Here is a 15,648-nt window from a genome sequence, read left to right on the forward strand (position 1 = left end):
CGCCCTAAGTTCCCCCTCCGCGCCCCATCCTTGCCTGATCTGCAGAGAGCTGCTTCTTGCAAGTAGCACCAAACAATCTTCCCTCTCCCCACCCCCACCCCCCAATTCTAGGGAATTTCCCCCCCATCCCTTTTCTGTGGTTGTTCAACACTTTGTGGGAAAGCATTTATTTTTATTTTTTTAAAAAAAACTGACCCCGTTTAATGAATCCTGTACATTTATTTTTTATTTTAAATACAAACCAGCCCTGGCCCTCTGTGGGGTGAGGAGGTCTTTTTAATGATTCTGCCACGCTGTAAATTTTCTTTTCCCCATACAGTTGGGTTTCTGTTTGGCAACACTGTGAAAATACTTTTATTGCATGGGTACATAATGGTGAAGCTCCCTTCTCTCGCTCCCCGATAAGACATGGCAAGGGTTCCCTCGCCGGCCACACACTGAACTGCTTGAATGGCACAGCCCACCCCGGTCCCGATAATTCTCTGGCTTCAACATTGTCTGTTGTTTTTAAAAGGAATTAAAAAAAAAAAAAACCAACCCACTTGTTGCTTTGACGGGCAGCCCTAGTAAATTTGTTTCCCTAAATCAGAAGGCTCTGGGTGAGTTTTGTCTTTTTAAATTCCGTTACTGGGGCGCACGGGGTGTGGGTGGGTGGGGTGGATAGCTGTGGTTCTGCTGGAAGTCTTTTCCCCTTCTCCCAATTTTGTCGGAAGATTTGGAATGGGTAAAAGGAAATAGTTCTTCGTGCAGCGCATAGTTAAACTCTGGAACTCGCTGCTGCTGCAGGAGGCGGTGACGGCCACCGACTTGGGCACCTTCAAAAGAGGATTAGGCAATTTCATAGAGGATACAGCAAGCAAGACCTGGGTGCAACAGCAGCAACTCTCCCAGCAAGTGGGATTCGGAGACATCAGTGCCTCCCGACAGCAGAGGCCAAATGGAGACACGGTTCCTGGGAGCCACCGGCAGCCTCCTCCTCTGGATTTGTCTCCAGGAACAGGGATCCTGCAGCCCTGCAGCTGCTCCTGGACTCCAGCTCCCAGGATGGTTGGGGGGAGTTGCGAGTCCATTGATGCCTTGCACACCCAATGGGTCAAGCTGGCTTCTCTTGCATTGGCCAGAAGAGGGACGGCAACTGGACTTCTTCTGCAACTCTTCCCTGCAGCCCACTGCAGGGGCCGCATCCTGCCCCCTAATCTCTTCCCCCGACACACGATATGGCACATCCTCCTGGCTCCCTATCACGCCCAATGCTCCCCGGTACCACACACGTTGCCCTGTTTGCACGAGGGGCTCTCTTGTCACCCTGTTTCATGGGGGTGCTTCTCCCCTGTAGTTCTGGGTTTAGGGGAGTCCTGAAGTCTGGCCAGCAGGGAGGCCCCTGTTGTGGAGGGCTGGTCAGGAGAGGCAGGCAACCCAAAACAAGACTCTTCCGTCCTAGGCGCTGCCCCAGTCCTCACCACCAAATGGGGAAGAGCAGACGAAGAGAGAGCAGAAGCTGGCTTGTGACAAGAGTCGGACCCAGGGGCCCATCTACACTAGTATTGCTGGCACTGACTGGCAGCATCTCGCCAGGTCTTCTAAGGCAGCCCTACCTGGAGCTGCTAAGAAAAGCCTGCTGGATCAGGCCAATGGTCCACCTAGAAAAGTATACCATTCTTACTGTGGCTGACTTGGATGCCCTTAACGGGACACCAGCAAGCAGGATTTGAGTGCAAGGGAGCCCTCTCCCCTCCTGCCGCTTCCAGCAAGTGCTGTGCAGTAGCATTTCTGCCTTGTGCCGCCAAACGAACTGTCTGCCCCTTTCCCAGGAGTTGAACTGGCTCCCACCAGCTCCTCTGAACCGCTGGGGTTGGGGAAGGAGGAGGAAGAAACGGAAAGGGAAGCAATTTCTCCCATTCCACAACCAACTTCTTTCTTCTTCCCCAGCGCCCTTCACCCTGATTAAACACCCATCCTCTCCAGCGGGCCGAAGACAGGCCTCTTAAACCCTCAGAGTAAATGTTGTCTTTCTTTCTTTTTAAAGATCCACCCTTAAGCTGCAGTCGTCTTTATTCAGTTTTGGGATGCAGAGCTTAGCTTTTCGTCTCCTTTCCCAGCACAGAGACTTACGGAGACGCCTGCCCGCGTCGTGTATTTCGGTGGCACAACTTTGCCCCAGCCTCCTGGGGTCTCCCACCCGCTGACCCCTCTTGACCTTTTTTTATCGGAGATGCTTCATGGGGTTGCCTTGCGCTTCCCGCAACACGCCTGTCCTTGCCACGCAAAGGGAGACGCTGTGCTTCTGAGGGTTTTGCGGCCGACGCTTGCGTCACCCTCTTCCCTCCTGCGCCACCTCCATCACTCTTGTTCTCCTCCCGAAGAACCGGCCGTAGAGACTGGCCCCTTCCTCCTCCGCCTGGCAAGCTCGGCCAGCTCTTTCCGGATCTGTCTGACGGAAGCGCCATCTCCAGCTGCCTCTGCCTTCTGCAGGGCTTCTTTGTAGACAGCTTTCGCCGATGAATACTCTTCTGCGTTTCGTGGGAGAGAAGCGGGGGAAGCAAATGGGTTAAGTACCCCTGTGACGGAAACACAATTTTCTCCTATGGTGCAATTTATGAGCATAGCTCTTCACAAAGTCTACCAGAAACAGAGTCAACTGGGGACTGGAAGCTGTGGTTTTGGTTGCAGATACTAAGCTGCATCGACAGAAGTCTAGTACGGTTGTACCTCTGGTTACCAACGGAATGAAGATCCGGAGCTCCGTTCGTAACCGGAAACCGCTTGTAACATGAGGCGCGCTTTCGCCAATGGCGCCTCCCGCTGCGCGATTTCCGCTCGCATCCTGGGGCAAAGTTCGCAACCAGGAGCGGCTACATCCGGGTTAGCGGAGCCCGTAACCTGGAGCGTGTGCAACCAGGGGCATTCGCAGCCAGAGGTACCACTGTATCCAGGGTCAAGGGAAGTCATGGTCCTGTTTGATTCTGCCTGGGTCGGACCACACCCGGAATGCTCTGTCCAGTTCTGGGCGCCACAATTTAAGGAGGATGTTGACAAGCTGGGAGGTGTGCAGAGGAGGGCGACTAAGGTGATGAAGGATCTGGAAACTAAGCCTTATGAGGAACGCTTGAAGGAGCTGGGGATGTTTAGCCTGGAAAAGAGGAGACTGAGAGGAGATACGACAGCCATCTTCAAATATGTGAAGGGCTGTCCCATGGAAGATGGAGCTAACTTGTTTTCTCCTCCTCTGGAGAGTAGGACTCAAACCAACGGATTCAAGTGACAAGAAGGAAGATTCTGACTAATTATCAGGAAAAAAACTATGAAAGTAAGAGCTGTTCCACTGTAGAACGGACGTCCCCCTTGGGAGGTGGTGGCCTCTCCTTCAATGGAGGTTTTTAAGCAGAAGTTGGGTAGCCATCTGTCATGGATGCTTGAGTTGAGATTTCTGCACTGCAGGGGGTTGGACTAGATGACCCTTAGGCTCCCTTCAACTCTACAATTCCATGGTTAACAGTGCAAGGATTATAATACAGGCATCCTCCTTGACCAAAAGAGCAGAGAGGAGAAATTGGGAGTAGAGCCTGCTACAGATCTGGTCCCCTCAGTGGTCCACCCGATGGCCATTGTGGGAAACCTGCAAGCAGGACTGGAGCCCAGCAGCCCTCTCCCCTCCTGCAGTTTCCAGCAAATGATATTCAGAAGCCTTGTTGCCTCCAACTGTGGGGGCAGAGCATGCCCATCCTGGCTAAAGGTAAAGGGACCCCCAACAGTTAAGTTGTGGACAACTCTGGGGTTGCATGCTCATCTTGGTCTATAGGCCAAGGGAGCCAGCATTTGTCCGCAGACAGTTTTTTCCAGCATGACTAAGGCGCTTCTGGCAAACCAGAGCAGCGCACGGAAACGCCGTTTACCTTCCCGCCAGAGCGGTACCTATTTATCTACTTGCACTTTGATGTGCTTTCGAACTGCTAGGTGGGCAGGAGCTGGGACCGAGCAACGGGAGCTCACCCCGTCGCGGGGATTCGAACCGCTGACCTTCCGATCGGCAAGCCCTGGGCTCTGTGGTTTAGACCACAGCGCCACCCGTGTCCCCCATCCTGGCTAGTAGCCATCAATAGCTGCTTTCTCCTCCACGAATTTGTCCAATGCTTTCTTAAAGCCATCCAAGTTGGCAGCCATCACTTCCTCCAGTGGGAGGGAGTTCCACAGTTTTAACTTATGTGCTGCCCAAATAAGAACTTCCTCTTTATCCGCCTTGGGGGGGAAAGGCGGGATATAAACAAACTAATAAAATAACAAGACAGTATTTTATATATTTGTACTAAGTTTTCTTTTTTGGATACTAGTCGTTGACCTTACTAGACTGAGAGGACTATTTGGGAGGTTGGGCGGGAACAACTGTCCTTGTTTTTTATGACAGCTCTCCAGTTAAATGCCATTTCCACCCCACCTGTTGTCCTTCACACACACACACACCCCTTTTACAACCCACCTTTGTGCATGAGAATCCCAGCGAAGTTGTTCAACACGATGTAGGTCTCTGGGTGCTCTGTCTGCTGGGCCAGCTCTGACGCCCTCCTTACTCGCGCGTAGGCATCTTCGTAGAGGCCCTGAGCGTCCAGAGCCGTCGCCAAATCGTTCATCAGAACCACTGTCTGTGTCGGGGGGGGGGGAAGAGTGGGAGGGACGATCTCTCATGAAAAGGAATCCGTCCTTGACCAGTCTTGCCTTGTTTATCTAGCAAGAGCATGATCTGCTCTGACAACATTTAAAGGGCGACCAGAGGCCCATTTCAGCAGTGAATCTGCTCACATCAGGGGTGGGGAACGTCAGGCCAGCTAGCGGCCGAGTGTGGCCCCCAGGCCTCTCCACTGCTGCCCTGACCAGTCCTGCTCCACTTCCCTCCTTTATTGACTGACAGCTGTTCTCCTGGGTTTCAGGCAGAAGTTATGGCAAGGATCCCACCAGCTGATAACTTGCAGTTTATATATATTTTTTTAACTGGAGGTGCTGAGAATCAAAGCTGGAAGTTCCCCCGAATGCACTGCGGAGGCTTTTTCCCAGAGCTACGACCCTCACCTGGGGGTGTGTCTCCCCTTGAACCTCCATGGAGATCTGCAGCGCCTTCTCGTACATCCTCTGGGCCGTGGCTGCCTGACTGTGCGCCAGGAGGTAGCGGGCGTACGAGTCGAGGGTCATCCCCAGGAGGAGACGCGTGTTGGATTTTTCTTCCTCTGGGGGGGAACAGGAGGGGGATAAAACAAAATAGAAAATTCTTTCCAGTAGCACCTTAGAGACCAACTGAGTTTGTTCCTGGTATGAGCTTTCGTGTGCATGCACACTTCTTCAGATACACTGAAACAGAAGTCACCAGATCCTTAAATATAGTGAGGGAGTGGGGAGGGGTATTGCTCAGAAGGGTGGTGGGAATGGGTGATCAGCTGATAGGTGTGGAAAACCTGTTGACGACTCTTAACGGCTGTAATTAGTCTTGCAGGGAAAGGCAAGTGGTGAGATGGCTAAAGATAGCTTTGTTATGTATAATGAGATAAAAATCCAATGTCTTTGTTCAGACCAGGTTTCTCCGTGGTTTTAAGTTTGGTGATTAGTTGTAATTCAGCCACTTCTCTTTCCAGTCTATTTCTGAAATTTCTTTGTATTAAGACAGCTACTTTGAGATCTTTTATAGAATGTCCTGGGAGATTGAAGTGTTCTCCTACTGGTTTCTCTGTCTTGTGATTCCTGATATCAGATTTATGTCCATTTATCCTTTGGCGTAGGGTTTGGCGTAGGAGGGGGATAGAGAGTGATGATGAGAGCCAGTGGGGTGTACTGGGTAGGAGGAGGAGGAGGCAAATTTCGGAGGTGGGGACGCACATTTCTGAATTCGTGTGTCGGAATTGAGTTCAAATCACGCAAGGGTAAACTTGGGTTGGGTGAACTCTGGGCTGCCCTCTCTTCCTCTGCCCCAGGCACCCCCAAACTCGGACTACAACTCCCATCATCCCTGACCACTGGTCCTGTTAGCTAGGGATGATGGGAGTTGTAGTCCCAAAACATCTGGAGGGTCGAGTTTGGGGGTGCCTGCTCTGCCCTGACCTAGGGTTGTTGGAAAGAAAATAGGGGAGGAATTGTTCCTGAGTTTGATAACGAAGGGTACCACATTTGGGGTTTTTTTTAATTTAGGGAACAGGATCGTGATAGAGGTGTCTGAAACTATGCATGATGCAGAACAGGCTTTCCCAAACTTGGGTCTCCAGCAGTTTTTGGACCACAGTTCCCATCATCCTTGACCATCCCTGCTTGGGATGATGGGAGTTGTAGTCCAAAAACAGCTGGAGACCCGGGTTTGGGAAACCCTGATGCAGAACATCGTCCACTCTAGCTGGCAGTGGCTCTCCAGAGTTTCAGGCGGGGGGGGGGGGACATCCCCAGCCCTAACGGGAGATGCCATCAGGGAGGGACTGGACCCCTGGGACCTTCTGCATTGATTGCCGTACCTGGCAAAACGTCCACGGGGATGTCCTTCTGTTTTGCCACCTTCTCCTCCAGGGTCAGAATGCAGAACTCGTAGCCAGCCAGGGCCAACTTGTCCCTAAACCAGAAAAATAAAGCAATTGGGGAGGAGGACGCCATCACAGTCCAAAAATAGGGAGCTGCACTGTGTTTACTTACTGCCAAGCTGCCTGGGAGGTGGGTGTTTTTAGGGCTGCATTACTTAAATTGGTAAAATAAAACTGTATCTGTACATTCCGTAGGACAACTGAAATACGCTTTTGTTCCACCAAGCTTTTCCATCTATGTGAAAATGAAAAGGGTCCCCCCCCCCCGCCCTTGGTCTTCATTGCTGTGTTGTTTTTAAGCCCTTACTTGGTGGTTCCTGAGCTGCTTTTAAAACTAGCTGTTAGCTGTTTTTGAGGGCATGTCGGTGAACTGCCTTGAAGCATGTATGTGGAAGCAGATTCATCGTCACCCTCCAAACTGGTAGAGCTTCTGCGGTGCAGCGCTCAGTGTCGGACTAGGACCCGGGAGAGATTTAGGACTCTGGGTTCAAATTTGGCCCTGTCACTCCCTCTCAGCCTCCCCTACCTCGCAGGGTTGTTGTGAGCATGAAATGGGGAGGAGGCAAACCATGCGCGCCACACCTTGGGCTCCTTAGAGGAAAAGGTTTGGTTTAACGCGCTAACAAATCAATAAAATAAAAAAATAAATTGGCCAATGAGATGCCTCAATTAATTCAGCAGGTGAATAATAACGGGCTGTCTCCAGCTAAGATTTGCTCTCGAGTAGACCCAGAGTTTCAGGCTGAGAATATTCCCAGCTGCCTGGAATTCAACCTAGAAATTATTCATGCAAGACGAGGACTGTGTCACTGAGCTGTGTCCCCCTGACCCTGCATGGGAACAGGGAACAGCTCCTGAAATTTCGGAGGCCATGATGGAAGTATGATGGAAGTATGATGGAAGACAGGGTTGGGGAACTGGATGCAGCTGGTGCAGCAAAAGCCGACTGCCCCCCACCACTTCCCCCCGGGCAGTCAAACTTACTCATTCCGTGCTGCATAGATGCTGGCCAGCTTGAGGGACATCTCTATTATGGCATTGTCATCCTGGAGAAGGGAAAGAGCACAGGGGAAGGAAGGCTGCAGGAGATGAGCCAGCTAGGATTGCTGCTAACCCCACTGCTAAGAAGATTATTAATTAATTAATTAATTAATTAATATTCCACCCACTCTGGGCAGCTTCCAACAGAATATCAAAATGCAATAATCTATTAAACATTAAAAGCTTCCCTAAACAGGGCTGCCTTCAGATGTCTTCTAAAAGTCTGGTAGTTGTTTTTCTCTTTGACATCTGGTGGGAGGGTGTTCCACAGGGCGGGTGCCACTACCGAGAAGGCCCTCTGCCTGGTTCCCTGTAACTTGGCTTCTCCTAGTGAGGGAACCGCCAGAAGGCCCTCGGCACTGGACCTCAGTGTCCGGGCAGAACGATGGGGGTGGAGACGCTCCTTCAGGTATACTGGACTGAGGCCGTTTAGGGCAGGGGTCAGCAAACTTTTTCAACAGGGGGCCGGTCCACTGTCCCTCAGACCTTGTCGGGGGCCAGACTATATTTTTTAAAAAAATATGAACGAATTCCTATGCCCTACAAATAACCCAGAGATGCATTTTAAATAAAAACACACATTCTACTCATGTAAAAACACCAGGCAGGCCCCACAAATCACCCAAAGATGCATTTTAAATAAAAGGACACATTCTACTCATGTAATAACATGCTGATTCCCGGACCGTCCACGGGCCAGATTTAGCAGGCGATTGGGCCACATCCGGCCCCCGGGCAGAGGCAGAGCCGAGCCATTAGGGCTAGCAGTCATCAATAATAATCCACAGATCCCTCCATGAAAGGCCTAATCCTGCCTCCTGCGTTCCATAGTTCCAATTCTGCCCTGCAGGAAGGAGTACTTCCTTGCCGCTATGCTCCATCAGCTCTCTCTCTCTCCCTGGTCCAATGTCCCCTCTCCAAACACATCAGGATGTGGTGCTCCAGGAATTGCATGGGCAGATCAGGATAACAGCTCCTTCTTTGCTTAGCCTTTCCTCACCAGGTGCAACTATCAGTTCACCTGGTCCAGTACTGTTAGGTTCCTACATTGTTGTAAATAAAATGGAAGTTTCTTAAAAATCAAATCTGCGTTAGCTTTCTCCTCCTCCTCCAATTCCACCAAAACTACTACAAAGTTCTGTCTTGCTTATTACACATTTCTAGAATCCAGACACCTGGAATCAGATCAGGGTGGGTTTCTAGCGGAGGAAAATCCTTACTTGCTTCATGTCCCCAGCCAGTAAGTAGCTCATGGCTGCTTTGAAAAGTTTTTCTGCCTGAAATGAGAGGACAAAAGGGGGGAATTGTCAGAAGAGCCAAGAGATAGGGAAAGAGCTAGAATCAGTTCATGTCTAAAGGTGAACCTACACAATTCTGACCAAGTAATGTGTTTAAAAAAACATATAGTAAAGTGCATAAGGATACACTTATTTGTGAAAACAGTATACAAAACTCCATTGTAGTAGGGGGAAATTGCTTTGCAAATATGTGTACGTTAGGCAAAACAGCATACAAAAATCTGTACATTTGGATTTTAAAAATTGCACTAAAATTCTGCTGAATTTTCACAAGGGCTAGAAAACAAACACAGATTCACCCCTCCCAGGAGGGTCTTAAGGTAGCGCTCCCTGTTCTGTAGGCAACAGGGGTTGGCCTCTTCTGGAACTTACTTACGTGATCTAGCTGACCCCTCATGAAAGCCAAATTCGCCATCTGCAACAGAAAAAAAATATGGAACTGCTTAGATGTTTTAAGAGGAAAATTTGTTCTTTTGCTCTGCTTCCATCAGGGGAGAGCTCAACCATATGAAAAACAAGGAGGACTAGAAAGTTGTGCACGTTTGATTCTGTGGAATGAAAGCTGCAGTTTTAAGGCTGCTCAATGTTGCACTCCAGAACAATTTATGCACATTATCCACCTATTACAGGTGGGTAGCCATGTTGGTCTGCCATAGTCAAAACAAAATAAAATAAAAAAATCTTTCCAGTAGCACCTTAGAGACCAACTAAGTTTGTTCTTGGTATGAGCTTTCGTGTGCATGCACACTTCTTCAGATATTTTATTATCCACCTATGTATTACGGAGCTTCTTCCTCATATTTTCCAGTTTAACACAATGGGTAGCCGTATTTTCACCCACCAGTGTGTATGTGAGTGTTGCCGCATTAAACTGTTTTTATACAATTGTCCTTTAACTGTTGTTCTATGTGCAAATCCAGGCATGTCCAAACTCCATTCTGGGGGCCTAACCCGGCCAGCTTAATCCGGCCCCTGTGGCAGTTTATTTCCTGGGGTAAAATCCTAAAAAAAAACCCTCAACAACTTTGGGGTAAAATCCTTAAAAAAAGGGTCAACAACTTCATCAAATCTGGCCCTCTTTGAAAAAAGTTTTGACACCACTGTCACATTTTTAACCCATACAACTGCATCTTCACTGCACCGTACATACATCACTCTGGGATGCCTCATAGGAGGCGAATCATAAAAATCACAATGGTAATGATAAGATGTGTGCTGTGATCTCAGGACAGATGTTCCTCCGATTCAGTGTGGCTTCCTTGCAAGATTTTAAGCAGCTCCTGGACTCACCGTGCCGTATGTATAAATAATTGCTTGCTTGTTGTCCGACTGGTGTGAGAGCCTGGCAGCTTCGTGAAGCAGCCTCTCTGCCTCTTCCAACTCTCCTTTCATGATGCTCAGCTGGGGGCAAAAACAGAGAAAGCCAGGTTTAAACCATCAAGTGATGAGTGCTAATACAACACCCTGCTTGCAGAGTTTGCAGCGGCTGCCAATCTGCTACCGAGCCATGTTCCAGGTATTGGTACTAAGACATAAAAGCCCTAAACAGGCTGGAGGGAAGACTGGTGGGTGATTGTGATGGGAAGAGGGAAAATGGTAAGAAGGGGGGTAGGGGGGTAGGGTAAAATAAGTTATGATCGGGAAGGCTTACCACGGTACTCCGATGTCAGAGAGTAAAACTGATTTGGAAAAGAGAAGAAATATCTAGGTTTTTTATGATAATGTGTTGGTCTAATATTGTATAAGGTAGGAATTAGAAGTAATAAGAGCAACAGTTTTATTGAGTTAAGAGAAAGAAGGATATAAGAAGTTAAGATTTGCAATATGATGTTGTTTTTGATATTTAGAAGTTAAATGATATAAGATGTTGAGATGAAGACTAAGAATAATGGTGAATGATTTGTTAAATTAGTTACAAAGTTACTAAAGTAAATTAGAATTGAACGCTGGAGAGAGGACGGGGGAAGTCCCCCTCAAACAAGATTTTAAATAAGATTATAATTAATAGTTGGTGTGTTCCTGTGTGTGAGGTATGTATTAGTTTTCTTTTTTATTTGTTGATGTTATTTGTAGTATTTGTTTTTATTTTAATGTTTGTTATTATTTGTTATTTCTTTTCTTGTATTTGTTTTTTGTGTGGAAAAACCAATAAATTTCTGATAAAAAAGCCCTAAACAGCTCAGAACTGGTTTACATGTGAGGCCACAACAGCATGGTGTAGTGGTTAGAGTGTTGGACTAATACCTGGGAGACCAGGGTTTGAATCCCCACTCAGCCATGAAGCTCCCTGGGTGACTTTGGGCCAATCACCGCCTCTCAGCCTAACCTACCCCTCAGGGTTGTTGTGGGGTAAAATGGGAAGAAGGAGGGAAGTGTAGACGCCACATTGAGCTGCTTGGAGGAAAGGTGGGGATACTGATGCAATAATGTAACAAAATAATAAATTAATAGAATGCACTGCTCTCTGGGCATCAGAAAACTTTCTGATGGAAACGGGACATTTTCGTATGCCGATTAGCACCGGCAAATCTGTTCCAGACACCCAAATCACTGAGAAATACCGCTGCCCACTATGCTCTGTCAGGTGAAATTTGAAGTATTAGATACCATGAGAGGCTGGCTCAACACAGGTTAGGAGAGCCATTGGTCTAGCTAACCTGGTGCCCCGTGGGCCCCCCCCCCGCCTCCATGCTTTGTTTTTTTTTTGTTTTTAAATTCTTATTAAATTTTCCAATGAAACAAATACAAACCCACAATCACACATACAATAACAAACAAACAAAGAAAAAAAGAAAACAAATATCAAAACTGCAAAAATACAAACCTATACTACAAAAAACAAAAATCTCATTATCTTTTCCCAGTTTTTTAACATTCCATTAGGACCTCCTCCCGTCCTCTCCTCTGCGTTCATTTCCAAACCTCTTTTAGTAACTTTGTAACATTGTAATATCTACTTTTCACCCTCACATCTTAATAATACAATCATACTCATATCATAAATCTTAATCCTTATTCTTTTCAGCACATTTTAACTTCATAAAAAAAAAATTCTATATAACAAACCTCAAATTACCCCTCACTACCTCTTATATCCTTTCTTAACTTAACTTTGTTATGCTATAGCCTATATTTCTTCTGATTCCAATTCTCAATCTATTAAAAACCCAAATTAATCTATACCTAAATATTTCTTCCAATCTCATATTCCATTTTCCCTCTGGTGTCGGATACCGTGATCAATCCTTCCTTTCTACTGATTCACCCATTACCCCACCCCCTCTCCTGCCCATTTGTTTCCCATTCTTCAACTTTCCCACATACCCACAGTCTCCCCCCCAACATGCCACCAGTCCAGATTCTCCTTCTCCTATAATCTCATCCAAACTTGATTTAACTTCTTTCCCTTTCACTTCTGCGCTTCCCTTCAAAAGTAGCTTCTTCTCCCGAGTGTAGCATTCCTCTTGATAACTTGTTTCTCGCCTCCATGCTTTGAACCCCAACACCTGTCAGCCCCAGCCAGCGAGGCCAATGGGTTGACTCCCACCATCCCACTGTGATTAAGTTCCCGCGTCCCAGTTTGGCCCCAGAACCTCACCTTGGCCTTCTTTAGCAAAAGAATGATGGTGTCTTCTTCCTTCACCTCGCTCTGCCCTTCTGCTGAATCCTTCTCTTTCTCAGCTTCGTGGGAGAAAAGGGAAAAGGCTGGAAAGGGGGAGAGGGAGAGAAAGCCAGTTCAGGGTGGACCAGGAGGGCAGGTGTGCCACTTGACCACCCTCTCACAGTGTGGAGCGTTTCAGCAGGAGCCAGAGTGGCTCGTAACATCTGCTGCAATCTCTGAACAGTCACAAATGATATTTGTAAGTATTATTATTATTTTATTATGTATACTGCCCTGTACCTGTAGATTTCAGGGTGGTTCGCAACACAAAATCACAATATAAAAAACACAAAATAGGTAAGTTAAAACAAAAACAACCCTATAACCCCCCCCCTTCCATAATAATAATAATTGGTTGTTACTGGTGTTTATTATTATAACAAACTTAGTTGGTCTCTAAGGTGCTAATGGACAATTTTTTAAAATATATATATATATATCAGTAACAACTAATAGTGAGCAGTAGGTAGGTAGCCATGTTGGTCTGCCATAGTCAAAACAAAATAAAATAAAAAATTCCTTCTAACAACTAAGTTTGTTCTTGGTATGAGCTTTCGTGTGCATGCACACTACAACTACTAATCATTATTTCTTTCACTTTTAGATCATTGGTCAGAAACACATTCTTAATTATAATAGCTTTTTTTGAATGTTTTTCACTGTAACTGGTTCTAGATGTTTTCAATCGATATTGTTTTCAGAGTGTTGTGGTCTCCTTTAGGAGGTTTTTATTTGTTTGTGTTTTAAAAACTGTATCTCTCTTTGCTGCCCCAAGCTGCATGGGGAGGAAGGGCAGGGTATAAATTCAATAAACCCTCCCTCTTTTATGTTTCTGTTATGCAGGCAATTAGAATACACATCTCTGCGCAACAGTCACCTGATTTGTGGTAATAACTTTTTATATGGCTTTTAATTATATGGATTTTATGGGCTACAGCTGCTATAAACTGCTCTGACACACGCACATAAATAACTATTACAGGTAAAACAAAATAAAATAAAAAATTCCTTCCAGTAGCACCTTACGAGACCAACTAAGTTTGTTCTTGGTATGATCTTTCGTGTGCATGCACACTTCTTCAGATACACTGAAACAGAAGTCACCAGACCCTTAAATATAGTGAGAGGGGTATTACTCAGAAGGGTGGTGGGAATGGGGGATTGGCTGATGGGTGTGGAAAACCTGTTGATGACTGTTAACGACTGCAGTTGGTCTTACAGGAAAAAGCAAGGGGTGAGGTGGCTAAAGATAGCTTTGCCATGTATAATGAGATAAGAATCCAATGTATTTGTTCAGACCAGGTCTCTCCATGGTTTTTAAGTTTGGTAATGAGTTGCAATTCAGCCACTTCTCTTTCCAGTCTATCGTTCTTGTCCTTAATAAATCCCGTTTTAGCAGCTCAGACTACCTAAGCCTGGCAACATTCTGGGACGCAAGCTTTCCCCTCCTTGCCCTTATTTAAATACTGCTGCGTAGACCCCGCCCACAGGCGGAAGCCACGCCCCGGTCTCTGACCACGCCCCTCGCACCTGATAGGCCGAGGCCTCCCGCCAAGGTAGCGGCTCCCGCGGCTGCTGTAGTGCGCTTCCCTCCCCGGGACCGGGTTTCATCTCCGCTGCGGCCGGCCCTCGCCTGAGCCACGCTGCGCCGTCCCGCGGCCGTCACCGCTGCCGCCGCCATTCTCAGGCCCCTCCGAGGCAGCAGCGCAACACACAGCGACATGGCCCTTTAAGAAGAGGGTGACCTTGACGACGTCACTGCCCCCGACACGTGATATGCGGGAATTGGCGGTTTCTTTAACGTCATTTCCGATCTTGTTTATAGACGTATTTTGAGCAAAGAGGTATACTATCGGCAGCTTACGTGGTGAGTTTAGAGCTTCCTTCCCCTCAGCTCTCTTACGAGGGAAATGTGCCCAAGTCAGCTAAAGTCTGACTGCAGCTTCCGGGGCTGGAAGGGGAAAGGGAAGCAGCCATAGCGAGAAGTTTCTTCTCCATCAAATTGCGTTCGCTCTCCATTCCGCTGCATTTATTTCTATACTTCCCTCTACATTTCGTAGAGTCTGTGGAACTCCTCTCGCTTGCTGATTGGTTTGTAAAGGCCACGTGCCTTGCCATCTTTATGCTGCGCGCGCTTTTGAGTCTCCCTCGTAACATTTGCCTGGGAATCTGACGCCACGTGACTGAGCTTGGCCTCTCTGAGCGGCGCGGCGGCACATGCGCTCTTTGCCCGCGCTGGGAGGGGGGAAGTCGCCGTTGCCAGGCAACGGTGTGGGTCCAGTCCTAAACTCACTAGCGCCACACCTCTGTTTTTATACTTAAATCTCATAGTAATCAGTTTCCGAAAGAATCAGGGTTAGCAGCAGCTTTAAAAACCTTTTTTTTTTAAAGTCCCAAATTTGATGCACACGGGCAACCTTTTTGTTAAATTTCCAACATATTCTTAAAAAGATAATAACGGAATAAGCAGTTTAAGGAAATATATGACGCGTGTGTTTGTGTGTGTGTGACATCTCCAACTCCTGGAAAGATTCCATCAATGGTGTCTCTGAAAAATCTTACACATCACTTGGGAAGACAGGCGAACTAATGCCAGTGTGCTGGAAGAAGCAAAGATCACCCATGTCGAAGCAATGATTCTTCAACATCAACTTCGTTGGACTGGTCATGTCGTTTGGATGCCTGATTATCGTCTTCCAAAGCAACTACTCTATTCCCAACTTAAAAACGGAAAGCGCAATGCTGGTGGCCAGCGAAAGAGGTTCAAAGACTCTCTCAAGGCAAATCTTTAAAAAATGTAGTATAAACACCAACAATTGGGAAACACTGGCCTGCAAAGAAGCCATAAGGGACGTGGGTGGCACTGTGGTGTAAACCACAGAGCCTAGGGCTTGCCAATCAGAAGGTCGGTGGTTCGAATCCCCACAAAGGGGTGAGCTCCCGTTGCTCTGTCCCAGCTCCTGCCAACCTAACAGTTCGAAATAGGTACCACTCTGGCGGGAAGGTAAACGGCGTTTCCTTGCGCTGCTCTGGTTCTCCAGAAGCGGCTTAGTCATGCTGGCCACATGACCTGGAAGCTGTCTGCGGACAAACGCCAGCTCCC

The 15,648-nt window shown here is 47.4% G+C and overlaps 1 protein-coding gene across 1 annotated transcript; it reads right to left on the reverse strand.

Annotated features, from left to right (window-relative positions):
* Window positions 1–1,996: 1,996 nt before the first annotated feature.
* Window positions 1,997–14,265, reverse strand: TTC19 (tetratricopeptide repeat domain 19). The gene is made up of 10 exons (XM_033172392.1): window positions 14,076–14,265; window positions 12,483–12,589; window positions 10,175–10,285; window positions 9,261–9,299; window positions 8,807–8,863; window positions 7,530–7,591; window positions 6,483–6,577; window positions 5,062–5,216; window positions 4,475–4,637; window positions 1,997–2,510 (listed from the first exon to the last, which is right to left on the reverse strand). Exons 1-10 carry the CDS (start codon window positions 14,224–14,226, stop codon window positions 2,341–2,343), a joined length of 1,110 nt encoding a protein of 369 aa, XP_033028283.1. The 5' UTR covers window positions 14,227–14,265; the 3' UTR covers window positions 1,997–2,340.
* Window positions 14,266–15,648: the final 1,383 nt, after the last annotated feature.

The sequence above is a fragment of the Lacerta agilis genome, chromosome 15, assembly GCF_009819535.1.
Source record: "Lacerta agilis isolate rLacAgi1 chromosome 15, rLacAgi1.pri, whole genome shotgun sequence".
NCBI lineage: Eukaryota > Metazoa > Chordata > Lepidosauria > Squamata > Lacertidae > Lacerta > Lacerta agilis.

What these genes read in the sequence shown, in the direction of transcription:
- TTC19 (XM_033172392.1), bottom strand. Translation starts at nt 14,226, where the DNA reads ATGGCGGCGGCAGCGGTGACGGCCGCGGGACGGCGCAGCGTGGCTCAG. An exon ending in TTATTTATACATACGGCACG is followed by an intron (nt 9,300 to 10,174) that starts GTGAGTCCAGGA and finishes TTTCTGTTGCAG; the next exon opens with ATGGCGAATTTGGCTTTCAT. An exon ending in CCCCGTGGACGTTTTGCCAG is followed by an intron (nt 5,217 to 6,482) that starts GTACGGCAATCA and finishes GTTCCCCCCCAG; the next exon opens with AGGAAGAAAAATCCAACACG.